This window comes from Asparagus officinalis, chromosome 6 (genome assembly GCF_001876935.1).
Source record: "Asparagus officinalis chromosome 6, Aspof.V1, whole genome shotgun sequence".
Taxonomy (NCBI): Eukaryota; Viridiplantae; Streptophyta; class Magnoliopsida; order Asparagales; family Asparagaceae; genus Asparagus; species Asparagus officinalis.
In genome coordinates this window covers 29,763,458-29,777,926 of record NC_033799.1, presented here as the reverse complement: position 1 = coordinate 29,777,926, position 14,469 = coordinate 29,763,458, and the positions used below count along the sequence as shown (strand labels likewise).

Here is a 14,469-nt window from a genome sequence, read left to right as displayed (position 1 = left end):
GAGCCATGCCCGGGACCGGGCCGGGCTTGGGCCCGACCGGGTCCAGTCCGAACACCGGGCCGGGCTTGTGCCCGACCGGGTCCAGTGCGGACATCGGGCCGAGCTCGGACCTTGGGCCCAAATCGACAGGCCTATCTACGAGGTTCAATATAATTTTGAAAGTTTAAGATGACATTCTTAATTTAATTACTAGTGTTCTGGTGTACGTGATGCGTGCATGACACAAAACATGAGGGAACATTATAGTCGAATACGAAGGAAACTGAGTGCTATTTTAAGTTTTTTTTTTTTTTCAAAATTTACAACTTTAAAGATATTTCTGTGACATTTTTCCATTGTGAGGTCATTTATGCTGATTTTTTTCTCAAGTATGAGAGCTTTTTTTTGTTGATTTGTTTCAAGTGCAAGGACATTTACATTGATTTTTCTAGGTGCAATGGCATTTTTGGAAATTTGAAAATATGGCTCACAGAGACTGAAATGGAGGCTTTTCTTAATAATATAGTATAGACAAATATGTATACATGCCGATAACAACTGAAGTGTAAGTGAGGCTCAACTACAACATATTAGTGATACACAAACGGAGAAGTGGAGTAAGATACAGAGTCATTGTTTATCTTTGTTATATTTATTGTTAATAGGTTTCGAGCTTGGTTAAGCCAACAATGCTAGTGTTGTATTGATTGTTTTTAAGTTGAACAGTTTAGCAGTATAGTTACTTGAGCAGAAGATTCGTTCAGAGTACTTCATTGCACAAATTTTCAAATTTGCTAATCTAAATATAGACATATACTTGGTGTATCATTAATGCAATAGATGTAGATCATGAGTACTCTCTCCTAAGTAAGAAGTTTCATTGAAAATGGCAGGGGTGCCAAACTTATAGAATTTAGACTGAAATTTTAGGCATGCGTTTAACATACTACCTTCAAGAAAAACAAGAATGGCAACAACAATAAAGTTAAAGATGATAATACCTTGGGGGAAAATCAAAGAAAAATTCTTCTAAAGTACTATTGATATAAATGGTCATTGATTTCAGCTTGATTAAGCTTATAACATTTGGTGTTCTCAACCTCACAAGTATATACTTGGAGCACTACAAGCATTTTCTCTAGTCACTTGTTAATCCATTGGTTTTGACCCTCAAGAACATTTATGTATGAAATATCTCCTATATAAGATTGCAGACAAAAACTCATTTAATTCATTTACATTCCAAAATGGATTCATCTTTATCAAAATAATTTAGTAATATTGTGATTGTTATAGATGGTTTCGGCTGTGGAGATACTTTATACTAGCGTGGGCATTATACTCCTCTTTCTTCACACCCTTGGAGTTTGGTTTCTTCCGTGGTCTCCCAAATAGCCTCTTCTGGTTCGATATCACAAGCCAGACTGCATTTATCATTGATATTGGCATCAATTTCTTTCTTGCTTATCGTGATAATCTTACTTATCGAATGGTCTACAAGCCGTACTCCATTGCTCTCAGGTATTTTTTTTTCCCTCTCAATAATTTCTATACGGTTTAGTTCGTTAAGCGTTGATGGTGGATGTCCACTGTTTGTTTGGTGTTTTTATCGATGCAGATATATGAAATCAAGTTTTCTCATAGATTTACTCGGTTGCCTTCCATGGGACGCTATCTATAAGGTTCTCTCTCTACCATTTCCTCATTCATGGAAAAAGTAACTGCAACGTTATTCAATAGAATTGCATGTAATTGGCTTAAAATGGATAGAAAATGATGAGTTATAATGCATAGACCCCGGTGACGACCTCTTCTTTCATTGAAGAGGCTAGCTAATCCTGTGTTCGCGTCTTTTGCTTCTAATGTTTCTGCATCACACAATATTGCTTAAGTAAAACATAGTATTGACTTTGTGTTCCTTTTTTAAGAGAAAGCTGAATTGTCAATAAATATATGCCCTGAAATTAATTTGGTACAATTCCTTCTGCATTTTACTGTGCTTCACATGAATGAAACAGCTGCTAAGGATTTTTATTCTTTATGTTTGAATCAGGCTTCTGGACGTAAAGAAGGAGTGAGATACCTAGTATGGATCCGTTTAAGCCGGGTCAGCAAAATTACAGCTTTTTTCCACAAGAGAGAGAAAGACATACGTATAAAGTATTTGTTTACACGTATAGTGAAGCTCATTGTTGTTGAGCTTTATTGTACACATACAGCTGCCTGTATTTTCTACTACTTAGCAACAACACTGCCTGCATCGAAAGAGGGATACACATGGATAGGGAGCTTAGAGCTTGGTGATTATAAATATTCAAGTTTCAGAGAGATTGATTTTATGAAGCGTTACATAACTTCATTGTATTTTGCCATAGTCACCATGGCAACCGTAGGTAAATAATATATTTTCCTCCATTTCATCGCTGTTTTAGATATCCATTCTTAAAGTTGCTGTATATTTGAAGAAAAATCCTTGCTTTATATTTTTGGTATTCTACTATTAATGTGTATATAAAGTGTTGGAAATTCATATGGACTTAAATGCAAAGTCGGAGTTGATATCTGAGACTAAGGTTTTGAGTTAGGTTGGCACACAACATGTATTTAAATTCCGATTAATTCTGTTGGTCTGGCTAGCCAATAGATGACGTAGTTCACAAATAGTGGAGTTTCCTTCTGTGCTAGTATATCCTAGGTTAAGCATACTTATAATTGGAGCATAATACAATTTGATTGTTTTAAAGATCTGACTGTGTGTTAATTTGCTGGTAGTTTTTTTTTTATTAATTATTATCAATAAAACTCAGGCTCAAGCCTATCCTTGAAAAATGTGGTTGTGCTAAAGCAAGGAACAACATTAGATAAGCTGGTATTGAGATACCAAAAAAATGAATTTTTCTTAGTATAAGGCACTACGAATAATTTCTTGAGGAATTGTGATACTCTCTTCATTTATGATCTTATGTATGCTACTGTTTTTTTTTTTCCTCTACAGGTTATGGAGATATACATGCAGTCAATACCCGGGAAATGATATTCATCATGATCTATGTTTCTTTTGATATGATTCTGGGAGCTTATCTTATCGGTAACATGACAGCGCTGATAGTAAAAGGATCGAGAACAGAAAGATACAGGGATAAAATGAAGGATCTTGTTAAATATATGAATAGGAATAGACTAGGAAGAGGTATAAGGGACCAGATAGATGGACATGTACGGTTACAGTATGAGAGCAACTATACAGAGGCTTCCGTTCTCCAAGATATACCAGCGTCAATTCGTGCTAAGGTGATGTGAATATCTGTGAGAGATTAACAATCCTATATTAAAATAAATAAATAAATATAGAGTAAGGAATTGTTTTTTCTGTTTTTGTTGCTAAAAAGCGTATTTTCTGCAGATTTCACAAAACTTATACAAAGACTACATTGAAAATGTCCCTCTGTTTAAAGGATGCTCCTCAGAATTTATTCATCAGATTGTAAGTTTCTCACAGTTCACTGCTAAACCAACTTATTTCTTATGCATTGACCTGATATTTTTACACATTAGGTGTCATTTCCCTGTAAGAAAATATTTTTTATTTATTTCATCAACTTGATGCATTCAAGCATCGTTCATATAACATGCTCTGAAATTATTCACATTTTCAAAAATTCGTCTTCATATAGTGTATATTCTTTTTGTTGGAACTGGAATGCAAGCCTAGAGGAGGGGGGGTGTTGGGCGCAGCGGATGCAGACAAACAAGATGAGCGAGGAGAACAAAACAATAACCAAAACACAAGTACCACACAACAAGACACCAAATTTTACGTGGTTCGGTAATTTACCTACATCCACGGAGCAATGAGGGGGAAGATTTTACTAATAGAGAGATAGTACAAATAGAGATTACAATCACTCAATAATCTCACCAAATAATCCTAAACAAAGGATCTCACAAAGCTCTCAAATCTCCCACCAATTCTCCCTCTCAAAGTGCTCAAAACAATGCTCCTATTCTCAATAGTAAACCATTGAAACGTCATATTCCTATTTATATCAAAACAACAAACCCAAACCAATCAGGAAACTTAACTGGGCCCAAACCGCATCGCGGTCGACCGGTCATGTCGCCGCGGTCGACCGGCCAGAGGGTCGAAAACTGACCCTGTAAACATAACAGGGTTCGGTCGACCGGGCATGTGCATCCGGTCGACCGGCCAGAGGGTTGATTTCTCAGCCTGTAATCCGGTCGATCGGACCTGTGCTCGCGGTCGACCGTCCCTTGATACCAAATTCCCCTGTTCCTGTGCACGTTTCCGTTCGACCGGACCTAAGCCCGCGGTCGACCGACTAGCACCCAAATTGCCTCTCGCTTTATTTTTCCTGTACTTTTTCGTCATTTTTGCCGTTTCTACAAATCTCCACCTCGGTGAAGTTTTTCCAAAAACTGAGCCGACCTCAATACCAACTATCCCACTTGTTGCGTCCAGTACGAAGTGGAATCAATCCATAACAACAGACTCAATCCACAACAAGTCGGTGATCCAAATGAGAACTCAAACAATCTCCCCCCGTGTGCAATCCCCAAGTTATCAAATAATCCCTGCAACCACAAAACTTCCTTCACAACTTCAGTCAACGTCATATACTCTGCCTCCATAGTAGAAAGAGTCACTGTAGACTGAAGTGTACATATCCAATACACAGGTGCTCCTACTAGTGTAAACACATATCCAGTAGTAGATCGACGCTTGTCAAGATCCCCAACATAATCCAAATCCACATATCCAACACAATCCTGCCTATTTCTCCCATTCTTCTCAAATATCAAACCAACATCCATAGTACCTTTGATATATCGTAAGATCCGCTTCACGGCCTTCCAATGACACTTCCCGAGGTCGTGCATGTGTTTAGACACCATGCTCACGGCCTGTGACAAATCTGACCTTGTACACACCATAACATACATCAATCTACCCACAATACTATATGAAACTTTAGACATGTATTCACGGTCCTCAACTGAAACATGTGATATCTTAGTTGATAACTTAAAGTGAGGAGCTAATTAAGTACTCGCCGCCTTGGCATTACCATCAAAACTGAATTTCTTCAGCATCTTTTGCAAGTAGCTCCTCTGAGTCAACTTCAACCTCCCCTTTACCTTGTCTCTCTCAATTTTCATACACAATATCTTCTTTGCTTCTCCAAGTTCCTTCATCTCAAATTCGGATGACAACTCCTTTTTAAACTTTCTAACAGCTGAAGAAATCCTGAACAATAAGCATATCATCAACATATAGCAACAAATAAATATAATCGCCATTCTGTAGCTTGTGCATGTACACACACGGGTCATATGGGCTCCTCGTGTACCCTTGGCCAATCATGAAACTATCAAATCTCTTGTACCATTGTCCCGATAATTGCTTCAATCCATAAAGAGATTTCTTCAATTTGCATACCAAATCTTCCATGCCTGCAGCTCTAAAACCCATCGGTTGTATCATATAGGTCCCCTCTTCTAAATCTCCATGTAGAAAGGTTGTTTCCATATCCATCTGGACCAAATTCAAATCCAATTGTGCCAACAATGCCAATAATATTCTTATCAATGAATGGTCACAACATGTGAGAATACCTCGTTGTAATCAAATACCCTCAAGTTGGGCATACTCTTTGGCAACCAATCTGGCTTTGTAACGTATGTCCCTATAAGTTGTCTAAAAGTTACTGCATATAGCTAATCCCCATCAAACACCAACAGTAGAAGTTATAATCTGACAACTTCCATATTAATAATTCAATAAGAAAATTCATTGTCAAATAACTTTCACAACTGTAAATGAAGGCTACAATTGTAAGATTTTCACGTAGATCGAGAAAGGTTACAATTCGACAACCTTCACGACAACCGATGAAAGCTCTGATTCAACAATCTTCACAATCTACAGTGAGAGTTACAATCTGATAACTCTCACATTTCAATGAGCTAAGACGAAGATTACAGAACACTGATCTTTACAACGCTCTGATGAAAAGTATTACAAATTCATAATCTCTCTAATCTAATAAACCGCAGAGCTCACCTCTGCGTTTCAGATTACAAACACAGCACGACCATTGCGTTTCAGCCACCAAGGCAGATCCCAACTCTGTATCCCAAGATCAGGACGCAAAGTTCGGGCCCAGAACGTCAATTTTGGCATTTGACTCGTTCAAACACGAGCTGAACGGTTTCAAAATCGTTTTCCCCACGATTTGAGGGGATCACTCCCCCACTTAGGAGCGATTTTAGGGGGGCAGTTACACCCCTTAATCCCCCTATAAATACCTAAAAACTCTACAGAGTTAAGGATCGACCATTTAGCATCCAAAATACCGCATAAAAGAGATCGGCATTGGTGTTCTTGGAGATATCAGGGCGTCTCTCAGCAACAGAAGTTTTTTGTGCTTGGTGCTTGGCTTTAAAATTGATTTTCGGTTCAAATCAACTCTATTACACAGTTTAAAACTCACTCTGAGTTCTTAAACTCGTTAAGATTTCTGTTTAAACTTGCCACGCAAGTTCTCCTTAACATCTAATCAAGAGGATTCAACTATTCTGCGAGGTGAAACGTCAAATTGTCAATGAAAAGCAAACTCGACATGAACATCGAGCGAGACATTCCATCGACACCAGGAAGAATCCAGTTTAAACAAAAGGAAGGATCTCCGTTGATCCCTTCTATCTTTTGTAAATCGTGATTCCGATCGAGAATATTGTAACTTCTTTTTTAAGTCTGTTACAGAGAAATTGTATTGAGAACGTTATAATCATTCTTTATCTAAATCAGTTAGAGAGAATAACACATTTTTGTTCTCAATTGTCTTCTTGCAATTTTCTCACCAAACAAAAGATAGCGACTTCGCTGGGAACTAGCTTCACAGACGAAGAAGTGGTAGCACAATTTGACATCAATCTCATTAGAACAACGGTCGAGACTCTCATCGTGGAATTCGACCAAGACAAGTACAAAGTGTAGGCGTTAAAAATTACCTATGGGTTCCTACACACAGCTTGAGATGGAGAAAAGATGATGACCATTATTATTCGAGTCAAAAAGTATTATCTGACTCTGACAAGCGTATGAAGTGAGTCGACAAAGCTTACGAATCAACGGGACATCGGAATAACAAAGAGATGATCCAATCATGAGTTACGTTTTACTCACGAAAGGCGAAACGCCACTCATGTCTCATCCACTCCATATATGATTCACCTATGAAAGGTTGTAGATTTCTTCATCGGCTTTTCAACTCACTTTGAATCGCATCATTTCGAGATCGGATAAGAAAATTACAGTGAAAACAGTCAGAGCACGCAAAACGGCACCTCGGTCAAAAACCGAGACACAACAAGTGTCTCAGCCAGCCGAGACATAGTTTGTGTCAGACACAGAAGGTGTCTGAGGTCCTAAAAATATTATTTTTTCGCTGTTTCTTCGATGTTAACTGCCCCGATTCTGATCCAACAGCCCCTCAATTGATTTGAACGTAATTTTAATTGAAGTTAAGAGGTTATCGACCATTCTTATCCGAAAACTAAGCCTCTGAAGCCTATAAATATAGCCCTAGGGCCTTCATTTGCACATATCCGGAATTCTCGAGCCTCGGTGAAGCCCTGTCAAACTGAAGAGTGAGGAGCATGAATTTCAGAGAGGAGAAAGAGATCTCGGCGAGCCATTCAGCATAAAGAGGAAGAGTTTAAGAGAGCTGCATTTGTTCATCCATTTTCTTAATATTGTACCTAGCTGCGATTCTCGAGAAGAGTGATTATCTCGCTTTGTCGAGATAATTACTTTAGTTTCTTGTCTTCTTTGCATGGCAATGAAACTTATATTTGGATCTGATCAGTCGATGGTCCACGGATAAACCCCGGTACAGGCCAAGATCCCACGCAAGCAGCGGGTGATAAACATCCGTTATATGTGTTTTAAGAGAGTTGTAATCTTTTATTTTTATTGAGTTTATTATAATGACTGAAGTTATAATGAGTCCACTAATGAAAGAATCAATTTTCCACCAAAATATGTTGGCGACCACAATGAGAGTCAACATCCTCGCTGCCGAGGCTGTCGTGTCGTAGTCGCTGATCAAGATCCATGTGGATGAAGAGGTCGAGTATGAATTCGATCAACAGAAGTTCGAGGAGTACGTCTCCTCCTCCTCCTCTTCCTCTCCCTGCAAGTGCAAGAGGACCACTTCCCTGAAGAAGGTTTGTTGGTCTTCAGATCTGAAGACTCAGGTTGATAATCTTCACCTGAATGCTACTGAAGCCTCCTCTTCGGCCTCCAAAAAAGCCGGATCTGATGTTCGTGACAACTCCTCAAAGGTCAAGGAGTTGCCCATTGAGGGCGCACCAGTGCTAACGAAGAGGGCTCGTCAGAGGCGCTGCCAACGTCTTGCCTACCAATTCGCTAAAGCTTTGGAGCATGTGGACGGAATCCACTACCAAGTGGATTTAAAGTTCAAAAAGTGTCAAGTGGCTAAGCCGTCGCCACAACAAGCACCGGGATTCTCCTCCTAACCACTGACTAACAAATGAGTTCGTGTCAAACAAACCTGTTCTACTCTTGAGAAGCACATCCAGAAGCGCCATATACTCCTTGCACACGCATGGATCCTTGTGCAAAAGGCACAAGAATTACAAAAGGAAGAGGTGATCAAAGAATCACTATAATTCAAACTAGTCTGGGTGCCAAAGGCCAAAGCAGCGCCTAAAACAGAACCGAAAATAGCCAAGACGTCTCCACTTAGGGAGAGACACCAGTCAAGTCTCTCACTGAATTTCGGCTCCAAGGTTGCTTCCAAGCCTTCGCCAGCCTCCGATCCCGCTCCTCTTGTTCCCGTACCTTTGGTGAAGCACTACGACAGCATGGATCTTTCCAAATTCAAAATTTCGTTGAAGGATCAACTTGGTCCCTTACACGAAGATCGAGACAAAGCTCCTATTAAGGAACACTTGGGTCCACTGAATAATTCTCGAACAACTATTCAGACTGGGGGTCGTACGCACCCTCTTAACAAATTGATTCTTGGAACCACCCGCTTAGGGGTTCGTGTGGAAGACCGGGAATCCGTTGGGATTCCACCTGTACGAAGGTGTAATTATAAACATGTGACTCCTGCGAACTCCAACAAAGCATTACATCCTAGTAAGAAGACGTATCTGTTACATGACAACGTCATACCTGGGGAATCAAATCAATAGCCGATAGATTACTCCGACCGTAACATCGATGAGTTATACTATCGGGCTAGGGGTACAAATAAATCTCGAAAGAGAAGTACCCCAAAATCGGACTCACACTTCCCTTGTGAGAAGTTAATCAGGACAGTCTTATCAGAGTGTAGCTACCCTAAGACCGCTCCACAGAGGGTCTCGGTTTTCTGAAGGCTTTTCACTGAAGCGTCAAAACCCAAATCAAGATGCCCCCACAAAAGAAGCTCGGCCATTCAAGATGATAAACTCCCAGAAGTCACTATCAACATGGCTGACAAAGGAAAGTCCGTGTTCAATTTGAATAACGCTAATCCCGACTTTTCTTCAGGAAGAAAAGTAAATTCAGGAATAGCCCGACGAGTGTCTTAGCTCCAGTTAGAAGCCGTCAGACATGGGAATTACCCGAATATGCACAAAGAATTATCTTCAGAAGATGAACTTTCAGATACTTGCTCCGCAATTGCCTCCAACGATACAATATCTAGCATGGTGCGAGCTAGAGAAGTATTCATGATCACTACCGAACAAGTGGATTAACTTCTTCAAGAAGTCTTGGCCAAACAAAAAGAAGATTTTAAAATTGAAATGGAGATGGCCGTGCAGCGGGTCAAAGATTTACATGCTTAATAACTTCAGGAGTTGTCAAATCAGTATGGTAAATCTAGTCGTCGCCATACTACCAATCAGGTAGATAGCGACTCAGAGGTAGAGGAGACTATCAATACCGATGCTCCTCCTAATGACAAAGATACTGGGGGTGGCCCCAACAATAATATCAATACTGAGGGTGACCCCAACCATAATATCAACACTGGGGGTGGCCCCATCACTAATGACAACACTGAGGGTGATCCCATCATTCATCCTCAAAATCGCCCGAAGAAAGATACAGGCGATGACAAGATGATGAAAGAGCTAGAGAATAAGGTCAATGCCTTAATGTTCGCTCAAGAAGTGAGGAAAACGAGCATTCTGTGCTCGTATCCAAGAGAGTGGGATTCAATCATGTACCCGACAAAGTTTACCCTAATTAACTTCACGCCATTCGACGGTGAGTCTTTGACCATCTTTTAATGAGTACACTCAAATTTTACTGTAGATTTATAAAGTGTGGGTCTTTAACCATCTTTTAATGAATACACTCATTTTGCTTGATGTTTTATTGCTCATACGTACTTTGTGTATGAATAAAAAATTTGTGCTATATTCATTCAAAACTATTTGATATATCTAAAATCACTTCATGAACAACAGACAAAAATATTTATTCTTACATTTACAAGACTAAACATGATAAGATAATAATAATGAGTGAAAAATAATATGAAACATATCGTAGAACACCATGTTTATCAATTAAATGTGTAGAGCTATGGTGTGCACATAATATATATATATATATATATATATATATATATTATATATATATATATATAATATATATTATATATATCATTTTAATAATAATATAATATTATATATATATATATATATGTAGAGGAATTATGGGTATGCTTCGGTACCAAGCACAAAATTTGTGCTTGGTAGTGAGGTGGAATATTATCCTCCACTCATTCAAATGGTGGGGACCACATTCACATGGGTTGAATGTGGTCCCCTCAATTGAATGAGTGGATGTGAATGAGACACTCTCACTACCAAGCACAAAATTTCTGTGCTTGGTACCAAGCATACCCATTTTTCTCATATATGTATATATATATATATATATATATTATATATATATATATATATATATATATATAGATATATATGTATATATATAGATATATATATATATATAGTATATATATGTATATATAGATATATATATATATATATATATATATTATATTATATATATATATATATATATAGATATATATATATATAATTATATATATATATATATATATATATAGATATATATATATATAGATATATATATATATAATATATATATATATATATATATATATATATATATATATATATATATTATATATATGTGTGTGTGTGTGTGGTGTGTGTTGTGTGTGTGGTGTGTGTGTGTGTGTGTGCACACACACACACACACACACACACACATATATATACTAAGTTCTTGTGCACGTGTAATGCACGTGGTAAAATATCAAAATTGTTATTATTTGTTTATTTATTTCATTACTTTAAATAAGTGAGATTCATCTTGAGTTTAAATTTGTAAATTTGAATTATTAGATTTAGTATTATTTTATGTAAATATTAATAAAAATAAATGTAATGGATTTTTAATATAAACTGTGATGAATATACCTAACTGGGATATTGTAATTGTCATTATGAACTATAGTTATAGCAATAAAGAAAATATTTAAAAATCATTTACTCAAAAAGCTAAGATCATTGTTTGATTTACTGCGAAGTTGTAAATTATTTTTCTTTGAAGAAGTTAAAATTTATCACCGCCACTACCACCCAGGAACTTAATTAGAGTATGAAAGTAAATATTTATCAAATTTGGTCTCTTATTCCAAACAATTAATAATGAAGTTTGTAATAATTCCAAGCAAAATTATCACAACAATAAACATTAAACATATTTTTATGGATACAGGACAAAACAAATTTTGCTCAATTGTAATTCTTTGCTAATGTTCATCAGAAGATCAATTTCTGTAGGATTAAGGAGACTCAGTTTAGAGTATGCAGACTCTTCATAGGTGTTAATCATAGAATCTCCCGGACATGTTTTTGTATCATGTTTTTTAGAAGATAATATAGACACTACACAAGATTCAGTCATAGAATTAGAGGAAGATTTTTGGGAAGTATGTTCATCATGTCTTCTAATGCCATAAGCAGCAGAATCTGCAGTTTCAGAGTCATTTTCCTCAATGACACTCATCACAACATCCAACAACTCTACATATACCCGTTTATTATTGGATAAATCAAGTACCTGTTTAATGGCCTCCAATGAATGCAGAAACAAAAAATCCAAAGAAATGTTTTATTGAGGTTTGTGACAACCCTAAGCAAATTCATCACAATAGTAATTCTTTGCCAATTGGTTAAAGAGGTCACCTTTATATCATAAATGATATCACATACTGCGCCAGCTATCAGGAAGAATATTTTATGTCTATCTGACAATATATCCATTCACATGATTAATAAAAGCAGATTTTTATCGATTGCCTCTCACGAAATGCAGGATCATATCCATAGACAATAATAAAATATAGTAAAAATGGTTAAATATCAAAGTGTAATTTTATGTGATGTAAGCAATCACATAAGCATACAAAACTACTAATAACTTTGCATGAAAATGCCTTATAAAAATTCCTAATTATAATTAAAAATTAAGATGTCATATAAAATGATTAAAAATATTATTCTTGAAAATTTCTAATTGAACCAAGATCAATCTTTCTCCACCTTTATCTTTTTTCTGGGCAACTCTAGAGTAGCATCTTCATCATCTACGTTGATTGTAATATCAGGCTGGAGTTGAATTTCTTGTGCTATTATATTGCCTTCGCATCGTTCATCTTTTGTCTTTTCATCTAACTTCACCAGGAATTTGAATGTTTTTCCCATGTTCAAAACAAATTTTTGGAAATATGGACTCTGATTATTTTTCTGTTGCAATGAGAACAAATGTTATATTAATACTTATGAATTTGTTTATTTTCTAATTTATTACTTGAATAGAGTTAGGAATTACCTCTTTCTTTTCGAATTTGTTTATTTTCTAATTTATTACTTGAATAGAGTTAGGAATTACCTCTTTCTTTTCTGTTATGAACTTTTCTGCTTTGCATCCAATAAGAGTTTCTGTTGCGTCAAAGAGTGTTACTCTTGCAGTATCCGTGCCATTTTCCACGAGAATCTTAACTAAGTACCTGTATTTTTCATTGTTAATTTCTAAAGACAATTAGTATTGTATTTTAATATGTTCATGTATTACTTAACCTTGGTACTGGGTCATCAATGATTCTGCGGCATTTGTCATTCAGACACTCTTTACTAACATCTTTATCAACCTTCTTATCACAGCCTTTGCAAGTATAGAACTATAGCTCGAGCCTATTTAAAATAGTAGTTATCTTTGCCTTAAATGTGCAATATTGTGCCTGTATATTAACAAAGTTTAGTTAGATTTAAATTTGTAGATAAGAATATGTATATAATATTGTACCTGTATCGAATTCTGTGACTTATGCATAATATCACCAATATGAATTCCTTGGCATTTTTAAAAAGCGTCGATGGAGATCCTTTTGCTTTTGCAACTTCTTCCAATTGAAACCTGCATATTAGATTAAAATATAATAATATTTTATTATTTGGTTATATGAAAGTATGCTTGTTCTGCTTACCATTCTCTTAATTCCCTAGCTAGTTCTATTTTTGGGTTGATACATAATGTTAAAATAATTTGCGACGATATGTTTGTATCTCCTGCAAAAATGAGAAAATTATAGGAGTAATTTTATGTTTAGTTATCTTTAATAAGAATTTCAGCAATAATTTATGTACCTTAAAATATAGAGATTTTAAAATCTGATAATGCTATTACAGGCTTATATTTGATTTCTGCTTCAAGAATTGATCCTTCATTTGTAGCCAAATCTTCAAATAAAGTTGCACGCATTGGCATTCCACTGCATATGAAATAAGAAAGAACGTTAATCTTTTTTTCTCTTATGATATTGGAAATAAGTAACATGAATATACCTTATATCCATAAGCGTGATTTCCCTCCTAGTGTCTGGTTTGTTGTGTCTTGTAATATAGTTGATCGCCGGCTTAACATTAGTTGTTATTGCAAGAATATCTGCAAGTGATTTGATAAAAAGATTATGATTCTGTAGATTAATGTCTTATTTTGTATTGAAGATTTAAGTAAGAAGTTTGTAAGTACTTACTAATTTTTGTTGCATCTTTCATGGCAAAAGCTTCTTCAAATGGGACAAAGTTGTTAAATATGTTCTCCAAGTGGAATCCTGTTGGTGCTTCTTTGATCGATACATCTTTTGTTAGTATTAATTCAAGTGACTTGTGGATACTTGGAAAAGCTGAGTTTATTCCTTTCACTTCTCCATTTGAAATGAAAATAATTTGATTTTTTTGAAGCATATCTATAAACTTTTTGATAGTCTCTCCGTACATTACTGCTTGTATTTTGTTACCCTACAAATATTATTAACACCAAAGATCAATTTATGGAAAATATAATTA

The 14,469-nt window shown here is 36.2% G+C and overlaps 1 protein-coding gene across 1 annotated transcript in view; it reads left to right on the top strand.

Moving 5' to 3' along the window:
* The window catches only part of LOC109845994 (potassium channel KOR1-like), a 36,136-nt gene that overhangs the window by 2,910 nt on the left and 18,757 nt on the right, over window positions 1-14,469 (top strand). Inside the window, exons 2-6 of the mRNA XM_020415220.1 lie at window positions 1,276-1,500; window positions 1,598-1,661; window positions 2,033-2,372; window positions 2,975-3,270; window positions 3,383-3,463. Coding sequence (XP_020270809.1) covers window positions 1,276-1,500; window positions 1,598-1,661; window positions 2,033-2,372; window positions 2,975-3,270; window positions 3,383-3,463 — 1,006 coding nt within the window. The remainder of the gene's footprint in view (window positions 1-1,275; window positions 1,501-1,597; window positions 1,662-2,032; window positions 2,373-2,974; window positions 3,271-3,382; window positions 3,464-14,469) is intronic.